This window comes from Ischnura elegans, chromosome 9 (genome assembly GCF_921293095.1).
Source record: "Ischnura elegans chromosome 9, ioIscEleg1.1, whole genome shotgun sequence".
Classification (NCBI taxonomy): Eukaryota; Metazoa; Arthropoda; class Insecta; order Odonata; family Coenagrionidae; genus Ischnura; species Ischnura elegans.
Genome location: NC_060254.1, coordinates 34234393 through 34258665, shown reverse-complemented (window position 1 = coordinate 34258665; position 24273 = coordinate 34234393). Strand labels below are relative to the sequence as shown.

At 39.5% G+C, this 24273-nt stretch overlaps 2 protein-coding genes across 5 annotated transcripts in view; one reads left to right on the top strand and one right to left on the bottom strand.

The window, feature by feature from the left end:
- Positions 1-1336, bottom strand: part of LOC124165081 (eukaryotic translation initiation factor 2 subunit 3, Y-linked-like) — a 46395-nt gene extending 45059 nt beyond the window's left edge. Inside the window, exons 1-3 of one of the 4 annotated variants that reach the window (XM_046542342.1) lie at positions 1203-1336; positions 811-943; positions 421-484 (exon numbers count right to left, since the gene is read on the bottom strand). In XM_046542342.1, coding sequence (XP_046398298.1) covers positions 421-484; positions 811-882 — 136 coding nt within the window. In that variant the 5' untranslated portion in view covers positions 883-943; positions 1203-1336. Of the gene's footprint in view, positions 1-420; positions 485-810; positions 944-1175 lie in introns of all 4 variants that reach the window. The other 3 variants (XM_046542341.1, XM_046542344.1, XM_046542343.1) reach the window with 3 other exon arrangements.
- Positions 1337-1816: 480 nt separating this feature from the next.
- Positions 1817-23541, top strand: LOC124165462 (26S proteasome regulatory subunit 6A-B). The gene is made up of 9 exons (XM_046542897.1): positions 1817-2083; positions 2173-2379; positions 7315-7422; positions 14229-14429; positions 15354-15456; positions 16347-16526; positions 17579-17685; positions 21357-21584; positions 23364-23541. The coding sequence occupies exons 1-9, from the start codon at positions 2036-2038 to the stop codon at positions 23472-23474; spliced, it is 1293 nt and encodes a 430-aa protein (XP_046398853.1). The 5' UTR covers positions 1817-2035; the 3' UTR covers positions 23475-23541.
- The last annotated feature ends 732 nt before the right edge of the window (positions 23542-24273 follow it).

Here is a 24273-nt window from a genome sequence, read left to right as displayed (position 1 = left end):
CAAACACCGATGTTAAAAGTGGAAAATACGAAAACGGCCAGAATTTCAGGTATATCAAAGCAATAAGAAACTTTTGTCGTCCACCAAGATGGCAGGTTGGGGAAAACCCGAATTCTGATGTGCTTAAGAGAATGTATAGAATACATAACTACAACACGAAACCGGCAAAAAGCAGTTAATCAGAACGTTCTAATGCTTCTACTGCAAACTTCGTATGCTGTCTTTTACAAATTTCCTGGCGACGAATTCAGTTAACGACGAATCCGAGATAGGAAAGTCACTTAAAAACTAGAGGCACGTCATTATGAAACAATACAGCCAGGCCACACCTCTTTAGAACATTAATTGCATACTGTCACACGACTACCAAGTCTCTCCAAAATGACATAACTCATGGAAAAAACAACAAAGGTACCCTACCTATGTTAATTGTCGCTTGATTGCTGATTACCTCCGGTGACAATGGCGTGAGCTTTGTAACGTCCTGAAAAAATACAACATTTTCAGTGAATGGATGATTGGATAGTAATGACCCTCCAACGTAACCACATGGTGATGCAATAATAATTAATTCAAAAGGGTATAATGAAACCATGCTACCCAAAGTAAGCAAACACATATTCGGGCGTCACAGAGCAAAATTTAGCGAAGTTGAATGCGAGGAACACATTTTATATGGATTAGTATGCCCGAAAATTCCCCCCAGCGGCACTTCATTTGCTATGATTCTACACAAAACAATCCCTTAAAAAATGCACATATGATCAAAATTAAAGCGCATCGTGCACAGTGTATCCAGTAAGAACTTACTAGGGTCGACAAGTCCTGTTTCGACAACTTCGGTTGAGTCGTCGTGGCCATGAGTCCTTCACCCCCAGCCATGTTGGATACGTTACCGCTGGACGCCAGTCGTTGCTTCCTTCAAATCAGCTCGATTGATGATCTAAATTCACGAAAATTTGAAATACCCCATACAATAAGTCACAAACACTGTAATATTCACGAAATTTTCCTGGAATTCTCTGGCTTCTGATGCAAATACCATAAAACTATAAAAATTCATTTGCCGCATCAATCCAAAAAACCAACGGACGGATGGCGGCAAAATACGAACCACAGACAACGGATATTTCAAAAAACCTTAAAATCATCTCAAAATACGATTCATACTGTACCTCTATGTAGATTAACGATAGAATCACCTTGTATTTTCAATGGGTCAAAATATATTCCTATTCCATGATTGCTATAGCTTTTTTTATCGAAAATATTTAACACCGTTGTCAACTCAGTCCGTTTTTGAAAACGAATACTAATCGGTCATTTCAAAATTGACCGGTAAAAGATGAGTTGGCTCATCATCCAATCGGGTCTTCGAGGAAAGTGCATCAGAAAAGAACACATGAAGCTTACTGCATAAGCTTTGATGAGTAAATGCCTCGAAAAGTAATAAAATTTACACTTGACTATTCTTCATAATAAGTGGTAATCAGTAGATGAGCAAACTGATTAAAGCATCTATTTGAAATCAGTCTCAGCTACAAAAAAGAGCTGACTCATGAGTTGTCGGTGTGAATGTCTATAGGATTAGAACCATTATTATCCGATTCTATAACAGTAAAACATCAATTACAAGTATTATCAATCAACCATCATATATGGTCTCACATATCGAAGATTTAGTTTGACTTTATCAATAAATGACGAATCCAAATTCCAATTGAAGAACGGGTCTTTCGAAATAGGATCACGAGCTGGTTCTGCAGACAGTTGAGTGTATAACTCCGTTGCTATTTTTTCTCAGCAGATGGAGCTCTTTCTCAAACAATCTAGCCGCATTCGGATAGTCATCGTCTGCGTATGTTTTGGAGTGGATTTGGATCGCGGAATTTCCAGAAATATTAGAAAAATACATTTATTTGAAGATTAAAACCTTCATCGAGTTCACTGAAGGGCGAAGTGAAGGTGAAAAGTTTATTCTCCTTCATCAACCTGCACACTTATTGAACTTTTGTGGTAGTATTTCGGCTCAGCCATGGCTTTGGGAACTCTTGAGGATAAATCTATTTGGGAGGATGCGGAGGTAAGCTTTTGAGCATTGTTATATTTTTCACAAAATTGAGGTGATTTAACGGTGTAGTGTCATTAAAAGCGGGATCAATTCATTTTCAGGAGGCTCTTGGCGAGGAAGTACTGCGAATGTCAACAGATGAAATTGTTAGTCGCACTAGGTTGTTGGATAATGAAATAAAAATCATGAAGAGTGAAGTAATGAGGATTTCTCATGAACTGCAGGCGCAAAATGAAAAAATTAAAGAAAATAACGAGAAAATTAAGGTCAATCAAACGTTGCCGTATTTGGTCTCTAATGTCATAGAGGTAATACTTTTTACATTACTGTCATTGTTACCAGAACCCATTTGTGCCCCTATTTTTCAAATTAATTTGAATTTATGCCTTCATAATACCATACTATCAAATGGTAGGATTAGTATGGTATAGTAATACTGTAGTTGTTTATAGTTTGACGTTCAACATTCCGTACAGTCGGAGGAGGCTTCTGATCGTTGAATACTGCATTGCTAATTATACTCATTTGCTGATTGCAGAGACGTGTAAAAATGACAATTTAATTTAGTGATTTTTTTTAAATATTCACTCACTTCAGTCATCTGCTCCAAGTAAAAATACCTTTGTCATGTCACCTATGACAAAGCTGCGACTCATGCTGGCAACTACTTGTAGTTGCCAGCATGATTCTAATATTATGTGTCTTGGTTGCTAATCTAATATTTACCCTAACTATTCAAGAAATTATGATGTACAATATTATTTCATTCCTTAGCCGTAGACAGTAATTTTAATTATTTGATTTCCATGTAAAATGTATTACAAATTATCAACCTTTAGAGAGTTGCATAGGTTACTTTTGCAATGTTGAAGAGACCTCAGGAGAGTTTTTGTTATTTCTTTTTATGCTTTAGAGGTTGCAGTTCATCCACGTGAACCTGGCTTATGAAATTTTTGCCAGAGGGCTAATAGTGAAAGGGTGACTTCTGAGGTTATTGTTTAGCTATACAGTGTACCTAACTTTTAATTTTGCTTGGCTATCATCACTAGTGTTGACCTCAGCAAATAACTTATCCCCTTGGATTGGGCTTGGCCTCATGATTATTATTATTCCAAGGCTTTGAATGTATTGTTCATGGTAATGCATGAAACTGATAAACTATCACATTACTTGGAGTAACATTCTTGAAAATCAATTTATTTTGTGAAATGATACCATGTGATACATGTATATTACAGGCAGGGCTGGGCAGTATTTGAAATACAAGTATTTTAAAATATGCATTTGAAATACGTTTGTAATGGTAAACATATACATACATGTATTTGGTATTTCATATATACAATCTGAAAGTATCTTGTATTTCAAATACAGATTTTTTGTATTTTCCCATTCTAAAATAAGAATTATAATTTGTAAAATACATTATGTTTCAGAGATTACTTCATTTTCATTAGAATCATTTTCTTCATGTTTGTAACTATCCATAACATGCCAAGGCAGGTTATACTCTTTTTATCTCTTATATTTCCATACAAATGTATTTTTTATTTTAAAAGGTATTTATTGTTTGTTTTTCAAATATCTACCCCTCAGCCTGTATTTTGCCCAGCCCTGATTATGGGAAAAGTCTATTTTCATTCCTCAACATAAAAAAGTATCTTATTTAGAGAAAATCCTGTGATTGCTATTCAAATAGCTGTGGTCTTGGGGAAATAATTTTGTTGTCCATAGTGCAAGTTTGAGAATCATCCATTTGTATTCGTATCTTTTTAAGGTGACATAAAGTTAAATCAATGCTAAGGTCTTTAAAAAGATATTTAATTTTTTTATAATCAATTTAATTTCTCAATTTGCATATCACCGTATGGGTTTAATAGGACAGTGAGAAATCACTTTTTAAAAATATGAGTACTTTTATGCAGTTCTTAGAGTATTTTAATAGGAGCAATGTTCTGTTAACCTATATCTACTTACTATCCTACAATCCTCCAGCAAAAACAATGAAGTAGGTTCAAGGTTGTCAGGGACCTATCACATGATGTGGTCCTAAAATCAAAAACCAGTCGTGTTGTGTTTGCCTCCCAACTCCAATACATTGTCGAGGTCGCTAAACAGTTTTGCAGTCAACTGGTTTGCAACTGCAGTAGCAGAACAGTGGCACCGTGTGCACTGGGCCTAAAGGCCGTTTTACACGGTACACGGAATTGCGCAGTCTGACGTACGTGTGAAGGCGCAATCAAAATTGTGTCGTGTGAAGCGGTGAATTGCTAGAACACATGCGAGAATGTGTGGATGCGAGATGGCAAAATAGCCCCTGTTCTAATTGCGTTCATGCATTCGTGCAATTCCATGCCATTTTAGAAAGTAATGCAGCTCTAACCTACGCAATTCCGTGTACCGTGTAAAACGGCCTTAAGGACTCTGTTCTGGTAAAGATTCTTGAATCCTGGGTTTATACTGAAATATTTCATGCACATATGGAATTTATATTCAAAAATACCAAATTACCATGTGTAAATACAGTACATTCCCGATTATCCGGGCTAATGATGGGGAGAGATGGCACAAATAATCAGGAAGCACGGATAACCCAAAATTTTACTTAAATGTCTTGAAATATTATTAATTTACCTAAAACAAACAGTATAATATTATTTATGCAGGTATTCTGTTATTTTAGAGTGCTTCCCAGACTCAATGAGAGCTTTCTTCGCCAGTTCGCATTCTTTTTAGTGGCGATAACATGGTTGTACAGCAGACTCCCCATTATCCGGCTACAGTTTATCCCGGTTGCGGATTATCCGTGCATGGTTTTCAATCTCGCTCAATTTTTTTAAAAAAATCGGACGGAAAATCATCGGAATTACGGTATTAATTCTAGGATACAGCGGGCTTATTATTTACGTTAGAATCCCCTTCGTAAAAAGGAAGCGATCAAGTGCCAGCTGCATTCACGGGAGCACTCTGTTTCTGTTTTCCAAGCCTCGCAGTGCACAACCTCGGTCCTTGATCACGGATACACATCGCACTGCAGTTGCTAGCCCTCAACTTGTGCAAGACGCGACTACGTGGCGTGGTGCCTGACAGTGTAGTTTCCGATGTCGAGCCGTGGTTTTGAAGCATTCGTGCAAACCAATTTTCTGTATCCATGATCACACAGCTACGGATGTGTGGTTTTCGAAACCAGGCCTTACATGGAGCATTAATAATACGAGTACAACCATGTTATCACCGCTAAGTAGATCGCGAACTGGCAAAGAAAGCAATGAGTCTGGGAAGCACTATTAACTTTTTCCCTACTAAAGACGAAAATAAACGTGTGAACGTTTTTTGACCCGGGAGACGAAAGCCACATATTTTTGTCTGAGGTTTTCTTACTCAAATGAACAAATGCCGAACATACATGTTTCCTAGCTCTCTCTTTTTTATGATGGTCGGGGGTGTGAGACGTCTTTGTATCGGGACCCAACACTGCGGGTTTTAGGCTTTACCCTCGAAATCGGGGAGCAGGTACCCGGACCCCTTGACTTTCCCCCCACGGATTTATTTATTCATTAATTTTTGGATTTTTTCCCCAATCATTTTCGGTACCCCTCATCGAACGATATCTTTTCACCACTCTAATCTGCGAGTTGGATGTAGTTTGTCACTTGCCTAAAACGGCGCTGCGTGCACTAAACGACTTGAGTCCTCTATGTTTTTCCAGATCAACTACCAACGACGTGTGTGCGATAGTGTATGGTGCGAAATTCAAAGTACTTGAGGTATTCAAGTTCGTACTTTGAGCATAATTATTCGAGGTCTCGATTATCGAATGCTTTCGAGTATTCGTGGATACTATTCGCTCATCTCTAACTTTTTTCTATCAACATAGATTTTATAACAATTAATGTTTTCTTTGCCAGTACCCTGTTATTTGTATTGAATTTTCCTATCATGCAGTTGTGGATTTTTACTCCCATATGTTAGGGGGAGCTTTCCACAGCTTTCAACCTGTGCATTGCTATACTGTATAGATACTTTCTTCTTGTATCATCATTCATCACTAGAGAGGAAATATGCATATAGATGACCTATAAATATGCGAAATCTATTGAAAATATTAATAGCAAAAATTAAATAGATTATTGATTGCTGCTTAACATTCACTCTCATGTAGTGAATATAAATGTTGGTTTGGAGAAGTGAGGGTAGAGCTCACCCCAGGCTTAGGCACGGGCGGATGAAAATAAAACATTCAGCTTTGAAGGGCCAATTCCTACCCCTGGTCCACCTCTCACTTACAGGATTTTATTTGGTGGTGTCCAAAGGCTTCACCCAATATTTGAACCTAGGACCCTTCAATCAACATCTAAGCCAAGCACTCTGCCCTCTCTGCTGCCACATTCCCATTTGGATTTGCCTAACAATTTTTCTCCACAAGCATAACATCAATTTTTTTACTGAATGTCTAAATTAACTTTGAATAGTTGAAAAAAGCTAAGAACAGGTACATAAGCTAATGGTGAATTGTCTGTGAGAATGAATCATCAAATCCTGTTCAAAGATGAGCATGAATGCCCAGATGAATGTGTAAACCCAGACAAACCACCTGGCAGTAAAATGGTTAATGTCTGGCCGTTTGTGCTGTCTAAAGGCCATATGAATGGATTTTTGGTGCAGATGGCACCTCTTAAGGCCACCTTTGATGGTCTCATTGTTACCACCATCTGTGGTGATCCCAATACACTTACTGAAGTAAGTTTGTGATAGTGCTTTAGGTCAAAATACCTCTTCCTGAGCATGGCGTAACATGTTGCATTAGTGCAGTACAGACATTACCATAATCATGACAACGGGAGTTTTAAAGAACTCTTTATTTGGGAATAAGTTTATTTCATTGAACCATTCATTTTGACAGTTTGGGTCTTTATTGCCCATCACTTCTCTGTTAAGATGAATTATTATTGAAGCTTCATTACTTCATTGTAAATTTCAAAGCATGTTTATAATTGAAAAATCTGCTACAAGCCATATGAGGATTATCTATTAGCCAAAAACCTTGTGATGTAACTCTATTCACTCAGCTAGCCTTCAGCAAAAAAAAGAAACTTGCTCTTACTTACAGGAAATAGCTGAATTACTCTAGGAAGAAGTGGCTTCCGAAGTATATAAAAAAAACCTTTTTAAATCTAGTTTTTAACAAGGGGTTTCTCTATTTTTTACTTCTTATGTTTTCTTTATTTTTTTCATGTCCATAGCTATTAGATGTGGACCCTCAAGATACTGGGGAAGAGGATGGAGCTGTTGTTGACTTAGACTCTCAAAGAAAAGGAAAATGTGCTGTTATTAAAACGTCTACACGTCAGGTATGTGATTGGTATGAATATCCTTGTTAGTTGGTTGAAATGAATTCATCAAATCTGGCTATACTATACTTTTTACCTTTTTATGAAGTTAATCAGTAGTATTAAAGGAAATAAACCTTTTTTAACTTTCTCTGATTTTAATTTGTGATCATATTTTTTATGCATTTTCATGCTATGAATGCAGAACAAGTTTATAACTTAGCACCAGTGCACATGGCTATGTGCAGAGTCACGTTATTATGTTGTGCTTTGGAAAAGTTTATTCTTCATTAGATGTAAATTAGAGGTTATTCTACCAGCAGAAGCTTAGGGAGTATGACCATGTCAGCTATGCTACAATGTAGAGTGATGAAAATTGCTAGTTTTGTTAAATCCATTTGGAATGTAAATACGATGTTATAGAGTAAAATGTACATGTAAAGCATAATAATGCCTTGGTTTATACTTGTGAGTAGCGTACCAGAATATCAATCTGGAGATCTGAAGGGCAAGTCTGTAACTCTGTTTTCTCCTGAAAATGGGAGAAAGGAGCTTCATGAAGTGCCTGTGTGAGAGTTGTCGCCTACCCAAAGTCTCTAGCGCTTTCTGCCGGAGAAAGGAGACAATTTGTCGCCTGGGAGATTTCTTGTCTCCCAATCAAAGTCTGTTAGACCTCTCAAACGCTTTCCTGCATCCCAGACGGGCACTTCAGTTATGCTCCACTCAGGAGCCCTAAGTATCACTTTCTCCCGCGGAGAAAGTGCGTTTCTCGACACTTTTGTTGTATTCTCTCAACATAGCTTGTTTTCTTTTAAACCATAGAAGATTATTGCTTGTGTAGCGCCGGTTCGCTGGAGAAGGATATTCAAAATAACGTTCGCTCACTTCAAGGTTCAAAACACAACTCTTTATTCTCTCTCTTTTACAACGGGCCCAAAAGCCCTTTTCCCGTTGAGGGCTTCACGCCCCCACCTCTTGGGTTTCCCCCAAGAGTCCATGCCCTGAGCAGCCAACCGCGCGTTCCTACACTGTCCCCTCCTTTCAAAGGCCTCGCGACGGTCTGCATAGCGAGAACCTTCGCTGTCCTCGGACCTGGGGAAGTGGGCGCCTTAATCTCCTTATCTCTGAAACGAAAGGAAAAGAAAAGAGACCAACCCCCCGGAATTACTCCTTCCTCAGAGCCCAGCTTGAAACCTTTGAGGTTCTCTTGTCACCCGTCTGGGGTATCGCAAGGTCGGCTCTATAACCGCTTCGGCTGGTGGCTCCTCTCTCGCTGCCGGAGTCGCTTGGCCCTCATGTGTTGGTGGGATGGAGAAAAACTTCCATCCACCCCCTCCGCGGACGACAGGTTTTTCCCTCGCTGTCTCAGCTTCTCGTGGCCCAGCTTTTGTTTCTTCCACTCCGTCCGTATTCTGACATTCCTTTTCCGTGTCTTCTCCCGGTCTTTCCTCCCACCTTTTGAGTCGGTTGAAGTGTACCACTAAGCGGCGGCGAGGATTATCCACCTTCTTCACCCGGTACGTGACCTCAGACAATTTCCGTATGATTTGAAAGGGTCCCGTCCAGGGGCGATGGAATTTACGACACTTCCCTCTTGCCGTAGCGGGATCGTGGAGCCATACATTTTCCTCTTCCTCAAAGGGTGCACCGTGACACCGGCGGTCGTATTGTTCTTTTTGCCAGAGGTGGGCCGACCCAAGCCTATGCCGTGCGAGATCATGGGCTTTCTCGAGGCTCTCTCGCAAGCGTCTCACAAAGCCTTCGCCTTCGGGCAGTCACCCCTCCTCTCTCCCTCGGACGGCCGAATTCCTGCTTCGAGTGCTTCCATTACCCTTCTCAGCACGGGGTCTTTGCTTTGCCTGTCCCTCACGCTTTCACTGGGGGCCTCTAAGACGGCGTCGATTTCCGCTGAAATCAGCTCCCCCTCTCCCCGAGCACACTGTTTACAAACAGACCGGGATAAACCGTCGGCATTTCCATGTTTGTTTCCCGGCCGATGCACCACTAAAAAGTCATACTCCGACAATTGCTCAAGCCAGCGAGCAACTTGTCCTTCCGGTTCTCGAAACGATCTCAACCACTGTAGGGAATTATGATCGGTGCGCACCACAAACCGTTTGCCTAATAAATATTGGCGAAAATGGCGGGTAGAATTGACTACCGCCAAAAGTTCACGCCTCGTCACACAATATTGTTTTTCGGCACGTGACAGCGTCCGACTATAATAGGCCACAACCCTTTCCTCGCCTTCTTGTCTCTGGCTGAGTACGGCCCCGATACCCATCCCGCTAGCGTCACAGTCGAGTGTAAATTCGGAGTCCATACGCGGGAAGGCCAAAATTGGTGAAGACGTTAGCTTTCGCTTAAGAGTCTGAAAGGCGTCTTCACATTCTGCACTCCATTTAAATAGGGCATGCTTTTCGGTCAATCTGTGAAGGGGGCATGCTATCTCTGAAAAGCCTCTAATGAATCGCCTGTAGAATGACACAGTTCCGAGGAACGCCCTAAGCTCCTCAAGGGATGCTGGAGACCGCCATTGTGTGATCGCGGAAATTTTATTAGGATCCGTCGCGACACCATTTTTGGAGACTATATGGCCTAAAAATTTCACAGATGGTTTCATGATTTGGCACTTCTCAGGCTTAATTTTCAGTCCCGCCTTCCTTAGGCGTATCAACAAATCTGTTAGCCTTTCTACGTGCTCCCTAAAATCCCTTCCAAAAATTATGACGTCATCCAAGTACACCAAACAAGAACTCCACTGTGCACCCGCAAGCACTAGGTCCATTAGTCTTTGGAATGTACTGGGTCTGTTGCACAATCCGAAGGGCAGCACTTTAAACTGATATAGACCGTCACCAGTGGTAAAGGCTGTCTTTTCTCGATCAACTTCCGCGACCTCGCACTGCCAGTATCCTGACGCCATATCTATTGTGGAGAAAGCTGTTGCGCCGGCGAGCGAATCGAGAATGTCGTCCATGCGGGGGAGGGGATAAGCATCTTTGTGAGTCACGGAATTCAGACGCCTATAATCAACGCAAAATCGCGTCGATCCGTCTTTCTTTTTCACAAGAACGATCGGTGAACTCCAAGGAGATGATGATTCTTCGATTATATCGTCCCTCATCATTTCCTCTACGATTCGTCGCACTTCTCCGCGTCTGTGGATTGGCAATCTCCTGGGAGGTTGCCGAATCGGGGACACATCCCTAGTCTCTATTGTGTGCTTAAGAATGTTTGTACGCCCTAAGTCGTAGGGTCCTCGAGAGCACACATCTGAAAACTCATTCAACACTGTTTTGAGTTCCTCTATTTCCGCTTCACTAATATCGGCACAGTTTAAGTCAAAGAGGGAAGATGCCGGGGGGAGATGCGTGTTCTCCAGACTAAAAACGGGCTTTTGACATGTTTCCACTTGTTCTCCACAACACTAATGCAATACGCCCACTTTATTGTCTTTGTATAGAGTCACTGTCTCTCCCAAGGGATTCAGGAAAAGCATTTTCACCGTATCCTTCACATTATGCAAAATCCGCGCACCGAAAACGCCATAACGCTCTAAAAGTTTTGGGTTTGGCTCGATTATCCCCACTTTTTCTTTGAACCCCGGGTCCGAGCTCACCAAACACTTCACTACCACTTCGTGGTGAGGAGGAAGAACAACGTTCTCCTTCAACGTAACTGCGCAGCCCCACTCGCACTTTCCCTCACTTAAGAGAAAAGGCACCGCTTTTCCGCGGAGAAGAATGCAATTCCGGGAAAAAGCCATGTCACACTGATGTGCTCGCAGAAAATCGGCACCCAGGAGGCATCCCTTCGATAGGCGCGGGGCAATGAGCACATCATGAGAGAACTCTTCCCCTCTGATCTGAAGTATCACTTCACCCTTCCCCAGCACCCGTAATGGCTCCCCATTCGCCGTTATTAGTGTCAAATTGTCTGTTTTGATTTTCCTCGAATTGTCGGTGCGGTTCCATATTTCTTCCGATATCAATGACACCGCGGCTCCCGTGTCTATTAGTGTCTCGGCGTGGATCCCCGAAACGGATCCGTGCACCAGGGGCACTGACTCCGACAAAATTGTCCAAATTTCCTTTTTTCCGCATCCTCCGACGCCCTCGAGCGGTGAAAAAGTGTCTCGGGTTCCTTTTTTGTCACCGGCCGAGAAGGTTACCGCCTCCTCAGCCTTCCGTCGTTTCCCGAGAAGGATAGCCGTGAGCATTCGGCTCTCAGATGGCCCGCTTCGCCACACATCCAACACCGCGGCCGATCTCTGCGCCTCACACTGGAATTAGGGTGCCGCCTCTCCGGAGCGGGAGCGGGGCCGCGGTCTTCACCACTTGACATACCCATCCCTCGTAAAAATTGCAACACCTCTCTCATTGTCTCTGAGTTCTGTGTCAACGCGGCCTCCACTCTGTCCTCGCGACTGCACCCTCGACTCTCCACACCGATTTCCTGTGACCTGACGAGCGTCGCCGGCGCCAACGCATTCACTCCTTTGGTGGATGACCTGGCGAAATGGATTGCCTCCATCTCGATTGCAACGCCGATTGCTTCTTCGAGGCTAGCAGGTCTCGCCTGTTTCACCCACACCCGAATGTTCCCGTCGAGCCCATCGAGGAAGCGGTCGCGCACTACGGCCTTTCTCGCATCCTCGGGCCAGGAAGGGTATGCGCGCCGAGCAAGGCGCCCGAGGTCCGTGGCAAAGGCGGCGATGTCTTCTCCGGGGTTGCGCGCCCTTTGGACGAATCGCGCCTTCTCCTTCTCGCTCGCTTCCCTTGGGTTGAAGCGCCGCCCCAATGCCTCCCGCGCCTTTGCATAGCTCCCACGGTTTTCCTCCTGTAGATCACGAAATGCCGAGAGAGCGTTTCCTGTGAGGCAGAGTCTCAGATAAAGTGTCTTCTGCTCCTCAGGCCACTTATTTATTTCTGCAACTGTCTCAAATTGGAAGACCCAGTCTTCCCACTCCTCCGCACCACTAAACTTCTCCGGCATCACCATACCCGCCATGGCTGCCGCCGCCGAACCGCACGCGATATCTCAGGATCGAGAACACAATCCTACCGACTGCGCCAATGTAGCGCCGGTTCGCTGGAGAAGGATATTCAAAATAACGTTCGCTCACTTCGAGGTTCAAAACACAACTCTTTATTCTCTCTCTTTTACAACGGGCCCAAAAGCCCTTTTCCCGTTGAGGGCTTCACGCCCCCACCTCTTGGGTTTCCCCCAAGAGTCCATGCCCTGAGCAGCCAACCGTGCGTTCCTACACTTGTATATGAAGAGCATTTAGAAAAAGTGGGGCTGTTAAGCTGGGTGAGAAATTGTTGCGGGATATTAATTAACCATTTTAGGCGAGGGAAGAAGATTGCCGGCATCTATTTCAAGTGAGCCGTGACATTGCGCGATACCTAAGCAATGAACTTGAACCATTTTTGAAAAGTCATTCCTCAGATTTGACCGTCCCAGCTCTAATAAATATTTATCTAATTTACTCCTGCTTCAGGCAATGTTTAATGTAAATGTTTTCCTTGTGTCACTCGCGAAATATGATGGAATTACAATGTAAGACAACCTCTTGTCTCTTGTCTTCTGTGGCATTTTCGTAATTATGATCATGCTTGGTTTAAGTTACTTTGCTAGCATTTATTCAACATGCATTTGAAATAGTTAAAGCTAAATCTGTTTTAATTTTTTCCCCAAATTATGTGGCATGGAAAGCCCAGCTTTTTGTGTGGCATGCAGTTTAGAATGTATTACAATTAGACAAGTTGATAATTATGAATATTTCAAATAAATTACATATGCTTCATTGTGTAGTTGAACCCCCATATTTAAATTTTTATCTTTGTGTGCCACAATGTTGTTTGGATTGTTTTTGGTAAATCAACTACGTATGTTGAAGTGAATACAAATGGCATATCCAATAATCTCCATTAATGAGGGATTTTGTTCACTTCTAAACAATCCTAGGAAGGTTGAGGGAAAAAAACTGAAGCTTAATCATTCACTTTTTGTTGTCTTTATGTATTGCTTGTTTATTAACCCAGGATGTGTCTTCCTTCTTTTTTATTTGTGCAATTTGGTTTTTTGTTGCGTTTTTATGAACTATAAAGTGTAGCCAGTATAGTATTTTATGGTAACCTTTGGTAGAAATTAATGACCGAATCTATGATGCTTTAATAATTTTTGGAGAAGTATCCAATAATAATTGGTGGATCAATAATGTTTGTTTGATAGCTATATTGTAGGATCACAGTCTTCATTTTCGTAAGAGGCTATCCTCTTTACATCATTTTCTTACAATCTATGTGTTGTGAGGAATTATTGGCACTTAATAATTTGGATGTGTACGCTCTTCAGACTTGTCTTATTCCCTTTCTAAAAAAATATGTCCTTTATCTGGTGAACCCACCTGCGGACTGGTCTGTAAACCACAGCAAGAAAAGAGCTAACTTACTGAAAAGAAATTGGTTATGAACTCAGATGTTATACTTGATATTCTGTTATTAACGATTTTGCCATTTTTACCATTAAAAAAATCTTTTATCAAAATCATTTATGTTAAAAATGTTTTGGAATTTTGTTGCCAAAATACCCATTCAAAATTTTAGTGTTTTGAAGTTTAAAGTGCATATGTCTGCCACTCATTAACGTGGCTGATCAATTCCTAAATTATTTTGATGTTTTTTTAATTCTCCGCTGTGTCAAGTTATTACTTATTATTATTAACTACCAGAATTATTTAAATGATGTGCTGTGTTGAATGCATTTTTGAGTACATATCTTAGTTTAAAAAAAATGTATTCTGTCATGTGTATTTTTAGACATACTTCCTACCAGTCATTGGGTTAGTTGATCCAGAGCGATTGAAGGCTGGTGATTTAGTGGGAGTGAATAAAGATTCTTACCTCATTCTTGAAACATTACCGGCTGAGTATGATGCACGTGTGAAAGCCATGGAAGTTGATGAGAGACCTACTGAGCAGTACTCTGATATTGGAGGTTTGGACAAGCAGATTCAGGAGGTAAGATAATGCATTATCTTTTCATAATATGAGATCCTGATTTTCACTAGTGCAGTAGTTGCATTTTGTTGGTGTGTGTGTATACATTAGAACCCCAACATAATGAAATTCATGAGACCCAAAAAGTGGTGAATTCATTACTTTGAAATTTGTTTATGCGAAGATAAAATATTTTCACCAAATTGTCTATGATTCCATAAGTTTTAATATAATCTTTAATGGAACCGATACTATTCCATAATATTAAGATCATTCTTTGTACCTATTAACTTGTAAATTATAATTAAAGAATTTTAATGATCTCTGTTGTTCAGGACTTGCACGTTCTATCAATGTTCGATGATGTTTATTCTCATTATTACCTATTATTATGTTAAAGCATGTCATTCAGTGAAAGGAACTTGTGTATCTGTCCAAGTATTCAATGGGGTCAGTAGGTGGGCTTATAGTAGCTTGGACAGACGTTGGTAACTACGTCAAAAAAATAAACTTACTCAATGAAATCTGATGTACTGATGCTTATACATCTTGTGGTATCATTGCATTATATTTATATCATAACTCTCTGAAAATTTTACTTTTAAGGCTTAGTGTATTTCCCTATTTTCAAATAATGTATAAATTGACTCTCATTTCCTCTCAAAATATAGATGAAGTAATACTTGACTCACTTCATCTAACAAGCCATCACTGGCATTAAAATGTGTAAACCTTTTGAAATTGCTGTTCCTAACATATTTTAAGCAAAATGTGGGGATAATATTTAATAAAAGATAATGTTTGTTGCTCCTTAAATTGAAAATCTTGATATTCCATTGGGAAAGTTAGAAAAAGTGCCATGGTAACTCAAAAACACATATAATTGTGTAGCCAATGCTCTGTGCTTTTTCATGGGACAAAATGTACTCTATTATTTCTTTGTAGTTAATTGAAGCTGTTGTTCTTCCAATGACTCACAAAGAGAAGTTTGAAAATCTTGGAATCCAACCCCCTAAGGGTGTCTTATTGTATGGACCTCCTGGAACAGGTAAATGATCTTTTTCATATTTTCATGTTAATTTTCCCTAGAATTTTCTTTTTTCTGTATGTAAAGTATGTATTTCTTCAGTACATGTTGAATTAGTACAATCAGAAGGCCACGAAGAGGAGCCTAAATTGGCTGCATCATGCAAAGCAGGAGAATATCAAAATAATGTTTCATTTGTTAAATTTTGTATGCAATAAACTGCACTTAATGCATGGCTTATCACTGGCTTTAAGGGAATAATAATGTAAATGATAGATTATTTTTAAGGCTATTTGACCCTGGGCTCGCCAATGCATTATCTGATGTTTGTACGAAGGTACAATCAAAATTGTGTTGCGTAAAGCTGTGAATTGCAAGAACACATGTGAGAATTCATGGACACGAAATGGCAAAATGGCCCCTGCTCTAATTCCAAGTTCACATTGTTGCAATTTCAACATGGTTTGAGTGCTAACCTGTGCAATGATGTGCCCCGTATAAAATATTGCATTGCCTTTAGAAATTATTGCATTGCAATGTTATGTATGTTGTAGATTTGATTGGTCACTCTTATGTGCATTGATTCCTTTTATTTATCACGATACTGTAAATATTATTCTATTTCTCTGTATTTCTTTTTTTTAACTGATTCAAATAATGCATAATGGTAGGATGCATTGATCGGTGACATTCTCATCGTCTCATTGGGATAAATTCTCCTGTTCGTAATTGGACAATTTAATGACAGCAATAATAATTTTAATGTATAAGTGTTGCTTGTATACCAAAGACACAAACACCTATCTTAAAGAGTTTAACAACACTTCATTTTTAAATAAATGATCCCTAATGTTTGCAGTGTATTTGGGGAACAAGTGCTTTTCTAAAATTGTTTCATTTTCCTTATTAAGGAAAGACATTATTAGCCAGAGCTTGTGCTGCTCAGACTAAGTCTACTTTTCTGAAACTTGCTGGTCCTCAGTTGGTCCAGATGTTCATTGGTGATGGTGCAAAATTGGTTCGAGATGCCTTTGCGCTTGCCAAGGAAAAGGCTCCTGCCATCATCTTCATAGATGAACTGGATGCAATTGGTACGTTAAAAAATATTTTTTTGAGCTTAAAGTAAGTATTACCTTCTAATTTATGGCAGGAATTCTAAATCTGCCTGAAGTCCATTGTTGATGGTCAATTTCGTTGTGATTTGCTGTGAATTATTTTTCATATTGTAACATATTTTATTCTGATTTCCTTATTTTGCCTATGTATGATTTTGTGGGTGTGAGATTAGGAAGGTTAATGGCTGGAATAATGAGAAATATGATAATGGCATAAAGTGTGTATGCAGAGAGTATAATTCAGGAACCTAATTGGGCAGACTATATATCGTCACATTTACCTAATATTCTAGGTATTCAGTCATGTTATGTCATTCCTCAACCAATATTTGATGGTGGTTTGTTTCAACTACAAGTTTTTTATTTGGTTTGTGTGAAAAATTCTTAATTTAGGTCTTTCACTGGAACTTCAATTTAGCCACTAAATGCCTTTAAATTTTGTATGATTTAACAATCAATCTAGATTACCAAGTATGTATCACCTCTTACACATACAAATAGAATTGCGTGACTATGGTGAGTTTTTGGGTAGCAGAGAAGGGTATTGTCTTTAAAATATGACCAATGTGGGTTTTGATTCTTGGTTCAGGTAATTTATTTCTTTTCCATAAATTGTACAAGTTCATTATTTATTTTCAATTAACAATTCACACTGTAACTCCTAGACGTTTATTTTTTGTTTTCCCTCTCATCCCCATAATTGAGTTTTATTGTGCTAAAAAGTTTATTGGTTAAATGGAGACTATAGTTTTGCTGAGGAAACCTATTTCATCCTTTAAAAGTGTTAATCAAGCTCCTAAGTAGATTGTCACAACTGATGCATGACATAAGGAAGGTTGGGGTACGTACGCACACATATGCTTTTATTTCTCGCACTCAGTCTCATAAGAAATGTATGTGGCTTTTGCTCCATTGGCTCTTCAGATTTTTGTGTAATTTTTGCATTTCTTTTTCATTTAAGTTTGTCAGCTTTCAATTTTAAACAATTCATGCTTCATGAAAATCTCATTAGAGGCTTCCATTTTCAGGTACGAAAAGATTTGATTCTGAAAAGGCTGGAGACCGAGAAGTTCAAAGAACTATGCTGGAATTATTGAATCAGCTGGATGGTTTCAGTTCAAACTCAGATATCAAGGTAAAGTATGTTTGCATAGCAATGTAGTAATTTATGGTTTAAGTGTCAGGAGTGGTTGCCCTGGGAGCTAGCCATAATTTATGCTGAGAGCCTAAAGCAAGCTGAGTTCGAAAATTGAAGAAGGAAACCTGTTAAAATCTTTGGCTAATAAAATAGTGGATAGTTCTAGGGAAAATCACTAACTCTTTACGGTAATTTTCAGATATCCACTTTCTATACTGTGAGATTAATTTGTATTGGAATGTTAAATTGTTGTCTGAAATGATGAATAAGTTTTAAGAATATGATTTCATGGTGTTTCAACTAGTCGCAAAATATACAGTAAACTCTTGATTTTACGAAGTCAGTGGGACCGGAAAATCGGCACTTCGTAAAATCGAGTTTCGTAAATTCAAACCTTTTTCATAAGTCATGAAAAAAATGTTCGCTTTTGTTTCTTCCGCCGTTTTTTGTCTTTAGTGGTCTTATTTAAATGTTTTCGGTTGTTATTTTCGGTATAATTCATAGAAAAGGCTTTTTGTTATCGATTTATGATGTGAAAAATCGTTAAATAATTATACCACCATAAAATTCCCATTTCTTGTTCATACTTCAACATCAACGATCGCTTAAGAAATTCCCGACCAGTTTAGAAAACGCAATCAAATAATGAATTGCAAAGTTTATTATAAGAATTTAATGTTATAAATTTGTGGTTAGGAGCGAATAACAACTATTAAGTTCGCGTAAGATAGATATTTGTTTCCAGCACCCACGGAATGTTAGCAGCAGCCGGCCTAACCGCCATTTATGTCGCCCTCTATCGCTCAGTGACGAGAAAAAAAAGAAAAACGAGGGCCTCCACCCGTTTCCTAAATAACCTTCGTAAGTTAATATTTCGAGTTACTCTGTATATTCAGTTGAATGTGCTATCTTTTCCATTGGTTATTTTTGTTGAGATTCGGTTACGATTCTAAATTTCGTAGGATATGATTATCTTCTGGCGAATAATTGAAGTAAATTCTGTTTGAGCTCTCCGTCCGGATACTGTGCTCCATCATCTTCGCAGACGTTGCTACGAAAGACTTCATTCTTCATTCGGACCATATATTCTTCATACCGGGTGTGAAGTGCTATGTTCATATAGTATTTCTCTCTCTTCTTTTATGCCGACAGGAGCAAGGTTCCAACCGGAAAACGACAGGAGAAACATCTTCCATTATCGGAGAAATAAAGAGGGAAACGTTATTATCCGCATTGATTGTTTTTCTACAAGAGATGTTTCATCATTTCTCAACGTGTGTGAAGTATTGGTTCACTTGCGTGAATTCCCAAAAATAACAAGCAAAAACCTGTACATTCACCTCATTTACTTTTCGTGTCCCTTTCTCCTCCCTATTGAAAGTTATGCAAAGAATCATTGACGTAGAGAAAAGATTTTCTTAGCTTTAGCACTAAAAATAGTCGCGCAATAATCGTAAATAAATATAGTGAGGAAAGAGCAAAGAAAATAATTGCAATTGAAACGTCAGCAGAGAAGAAGAGAGAGAATTATAAGCGCGGCACCATTTCCCTGATAGTGGAAGATACTTCTTCAGCCTCTCTCCGGTTAATAACTTACCCCTGTTGCAGGTAAAGATGAACCATGCCCTTCTCCACAATCGGGGAACGTTCCCAGTGGGTGGGGTGAATAAGAGTGGGATGGGGATTGCCTGAGGAAAGAAGTGTGGTCAGCACAAAGGAGTGGTGAATAGTGGTGAAGGGGGCAGGAGAAAGAAGGGTGGGGAAATGGCCTTCATCTCTGCCTCAGACTACGTTTGGGGGCCGTATTTTTTGCGACGCACTCGACCTCTGTCACCTTAGGGGGGAGGGAGTGAATGGGAAATGCTGGGGAAGGAGGGGTTTGGGATGCGTAAGATGGGTGTCAGCAAGATCAGCAGAAGGCCGCGGGAGGAAGTAAACAAAGACTTTGGAAAGAAAGATCTCTCAGCATGGGAAAGCGGGGAGACACGCGAGAAGAAAGTTCACGGTTAGAAGTGCATCTTTCTTACGAGTAGACCGAAAAATAAGTTGGTGGTTAATAGAGCCCAATACTTAAGATATTTAAGTTGTTTATTCAGGAAGGCTATTATACACACGAAAAGATACTACTATAATATCAATTATTTTTTTCCTTTTTGCCCTCCTCCATCGCCGCTTCCACCATGGTTTCTCACTTGCATAAATGGGAATGAAATTGGGGAACTAACTCGTTAGCCAGATCAATATATCTTAATGTTTGGAGGGCAGCGGGTACTTCATTTTTATTTGGTGAAATTACTTCACTTTCATCTTCGTCGCCACTGCTATTATGACTAGTCCCGGCCGCTGCTTCTTCCGACGCATATACCGGCGACCCATTGTCGCAAGCCCGGAGATCACCGTCAAGGGCAATATAATCGTTTGATGTTGCGCGCTGTGCTCTTCCTGCTTTTTCCAAGAATTTTTCAAAATCATCTTTTAAGCCTCTAATCTCCTCCGCGATTTTATCTGCTGCTGCTTCCTGAATGTATAACGTAACGAATCAACCATAGCCGTGATATTATAGCAGTAGAATTACTAGTAGGCTAGTTGTATCAATTACCAACCTCGAGAACATCCTCATGATGCGCTATCAAAGGGAATCCGGCCGATTTCCAGCAATTTGCGATTGTAGTGGAGGAAATAAAGTACGTCTTTGAACCGTGTTTCTGCGATGAAAAATGACAATTTTATTAACTTGGCCATTTTAGCAAAGTTAACAAAGTCGTTATTCCTCATCGCAGAAACACGGTTCAGAGACGTACTTGAATGCCTGATAGGCAGGAGTGTGATGCAAACAATTATTTTTGATGATGGCATTGATTGATAGATTTTCAAAATGCAGTCAGAGCGGTCACTTTTGGAGAGAAAGGCCCCACGCTCGGAGGGTCGAAGAGATGGGCCAGCGAGGGTGAGCTCGTCGAGGAAAGGGTCCCGGATTAGGGACCCTTTGTAGTGCTTCGGCGAAAAGTAGTCAAGTAGTCTTCGAAGTACGTTCAAAGCAGCCTGCCTTGCGAACGTACCAGGTACGTTCACAGCAGTGCAAAGGGTTAATTAGGAGTGTACGAAATACCCTCGACCTTCCTGACATGTTAAACTACGAATTATTGTCGATGCGATGTTTACGAATAGGCACGTAAACAGGGGCATTATATCAGTCGCGATATTTTAATTAAGTCCTACTTCCCCTAAATTCCCACCGTGAGGTTTTAGGCGAACCCTTTCTCTCCAAAGTTGCACTATCATTTACGATTTCACACTTTTGATGAACCACAGTTGGAAGCGCTGATTTTTTTAGCTACTTACGCCGGCGTAACTAGTTTTGTTGACAAATATTTCGCCATAGTTCGTATAAACGAATGCCTTTTGCTCCTGGGGACCGATCCGAGGTTCGTAAATTCGAAACATTTCGTATAATCGAAACTTCGTAAAATCGAATAGCACCATGTATTTACCATAGGCTTTTCGCCGGGACCGCACTATCACTTCGTATAATCGAAAACTTCGTAAAATCCTGCTTCGTATAATCGAGAGTTTACTGTATTATTGTTATGGCTATCCAGTGTATTTGTTCTGCCTAAATGTTTTTATATATGTTGGACATGATTAATTTCTCTTTATATATTTCATAGGTGATAGCTGCTACCAACAGGGTAGATATTCTTGATCCAGCTCTTCTGAGGTCAGGCCGTCTGGATCGAAAGATTGAATTTCCTCATCCAAATGAAGAAGCTAGAGCAAGAATTATGCAAATCCATTCAAGAAAGATGAACATAAGCCCAGATGTGAATTTTGAAGAGTTATCTAGGTCCACAGATGATTTCAATGGAGCTCAGTGCAAAGCAGTCTGCGTAGAAGCTGTAAGTGTATTTTGAAAATGTGTAAAAATCCAGTCAAATTTAAGGAACTTTGGTGGACAGTTTTATTCAAGGAAATTGAGAGCATGCTTTAAAAGTGTCTTAGATTCTATTCTTTTCTATGGGCTTAAGATTGCTAGCTGCCCAATAAGTTTTGGAGGACAATTATTGAAATTAAGTTAACTTGATTTTTTATGAAAATTTTAATATATACGTTCCCTTCTAATTGCACTTTTTCTATTTTTGGGTAGTACGTGTCATTGCTCTCGATTTTTTTGCCCTAACACTTATCAATTGTGTCTGCAGGTAGGGTCAATAGGATTTGTGAAATAAAGCAAATGCTTCAAGAGGTTTTTAGAGAGGCTTCAGAGCGATCTTATTTTTGGCAAATGTTGACATGTATGGAGGTCGGGTATAGATTGCGGTGGAGACATTGAGACTTAATGTAAAAAGGAAATTTTGCCACATTTCAACTGTCATTGTATGAGACAGTTGAAAATTAATTTTGTTTCATTGCCTATGAAAATATCTGCAGCTTTAAGCGCATGTGTTCAAGAACCATGAATCAATGGCTGTATGATGTGCAATTGCAAATAAGTTGCCTTCAGCTTTACTTTATGTGAGGCGGTATGATTGCACCACATGCTTATTGAACTGCATCCCACTCAGACTGCTTTCATGCATCTTTTTGACTTGCAAATGTTTAGTATAGTGCCTGGAATATGATTTTTTGCCTTTTTGATTTGATACCTTTGCGCTGCGATTAGACGTATCTTACCATTCACAGATAATACTAGATCCATGGTTATTTCATCACACATGTTGCTTTAGGCAGCTATGGATGCATGATTTTTGAAAGTGCAAATAATTGGTTTGTGAGATTTCATTTGCAACATTATATACATATATGCAAGTTAAGGCAAACAAATATCTAATTCCTCTTTGAGTTAGCTCCAAGATGAAAAAAAGTGGTGATTAAGAATATGGGAAATTAGTCATTTCACTCTTCACCATGTAAAAATTGCCTGATATGGCAAACAATTTTCTGGGGGTGATGTGCCTTTGTTGAATGGAGCATCCACTATAGTGTACAGGCATCGTTATAGTTGCTTTTTTGTCAAAATTTTTGGGAAAAGTATAGAAATTTTTTAATGTGTATAATGAGAGGCCAGTGAAAGAAGTTTTTTTAGAAACCATGGTTATTTTAAGTGAATAAGAGTTAAACATACGGCAATGGCATGGCAGAACTATTGAGCATTGGAAATTATTGTCAAAACTATGTATGTACTGTGAAAACAGCAATGAATGTCGATCTCTGTTTCATATTTTGTGCTTTCCTCTGTATTCTCTGGGATAATTAATGTTCTATTCAGGGGTGGATCCAGGATTTTTTTGGGGGGGCACAAGCAAGGTTGTATCCAAGATTTTGTTCTGGGGGGGGGGGGGGGACAAGGATACCTCATAATACAAAACGAACGCAATGATAATGGTACTGTATTAAAAATCTTGCATATTTTTTAAGGGTCTGGGGGGGGGTGGGGAACGTGCCCCCGTGCCTCCCTCCCTCCCCCCCCTAGATCTGACTATGGTTCTATTCTACCATTGTGGAGTTAGTGGGCGAGGCTAGTGACTGCTGTTATCCAGAGTCAGATCTTCCTTTTTATGCTAATTTGGTTTGAACTGGGTAATAACCATGATATAATTAAGCGTTATTGATTGTCAATTGTCTTTTGGTAGATATTTTTACTAGTATTAACACTTTATTTTTATTGAATTCTTTAGGGTATGATTGCCCTGCGGAGAGCAGCTGCAGCTGTTACTCATGAAGACTTTATGGATGCAATAATGGAAGTTCAGGCAAAGAAGAAAGCTAATCTTAATTATTATGCCTAATTTAATTATTTTTTGGTAAATGAGTATGAATTTATACTTCTAAATATAATAAAATTGTTTATATATAGATTTTTCTCTCATTTTCACTTGCATGCAAAGTTCCTCGTGGGGTTCGTTGTATGTACTTGAATTTACCACAATTGGAGTTTGTGATGGAATATCATTTCATTAAATCAATCTGCCAGCCACTTTTAATTATTGATATTTTGGTGTTGTGGAAAATAACCTGCCCAGTTTTGCTAAACAGGTGATCTCCTGAAAATGAGTATTACTCCACATTATTTTCCTGCAGTTGCTCTTATCACTATAATGAGTGTTATTTTTGTGGATTGTCACTTCTACTGTGAGCACTCTGCAACGTAAAAGGTAGGATCAATATGTGGTCTGACTGCATTTCTGCAGCGTGAAGTGGGATCGGTCCACCAGAGCTTGGTAGTGGGGAACCTTCCAAAGAGTCCATGGGCAATTCCATTTGTGACGGAATTACCTTTAGAGAAAATTATGCAATAGGATATTTCGATTGATTTGTAAAATACAAAAAAATTGTAAAACTTTTAACTGTGCATGATCAAAAAACATTTATGAAGGTGATTTTCATGTACATAAACAAAATTAATTATCGAAATACCTTCTAAACAAGCCCATAATTAATATGTGATGGAATTACTGCAAGGTCAACCTCCTAAGTGTAATGATTTTATTAAGTCTTCAAAGCTCTGTGAATCGAAGTATAGTTTGAAAACTTTTAGCAAGGCTGTGAATAATATTTCAAACATTGATTTCTTGAAATTCAATCAAT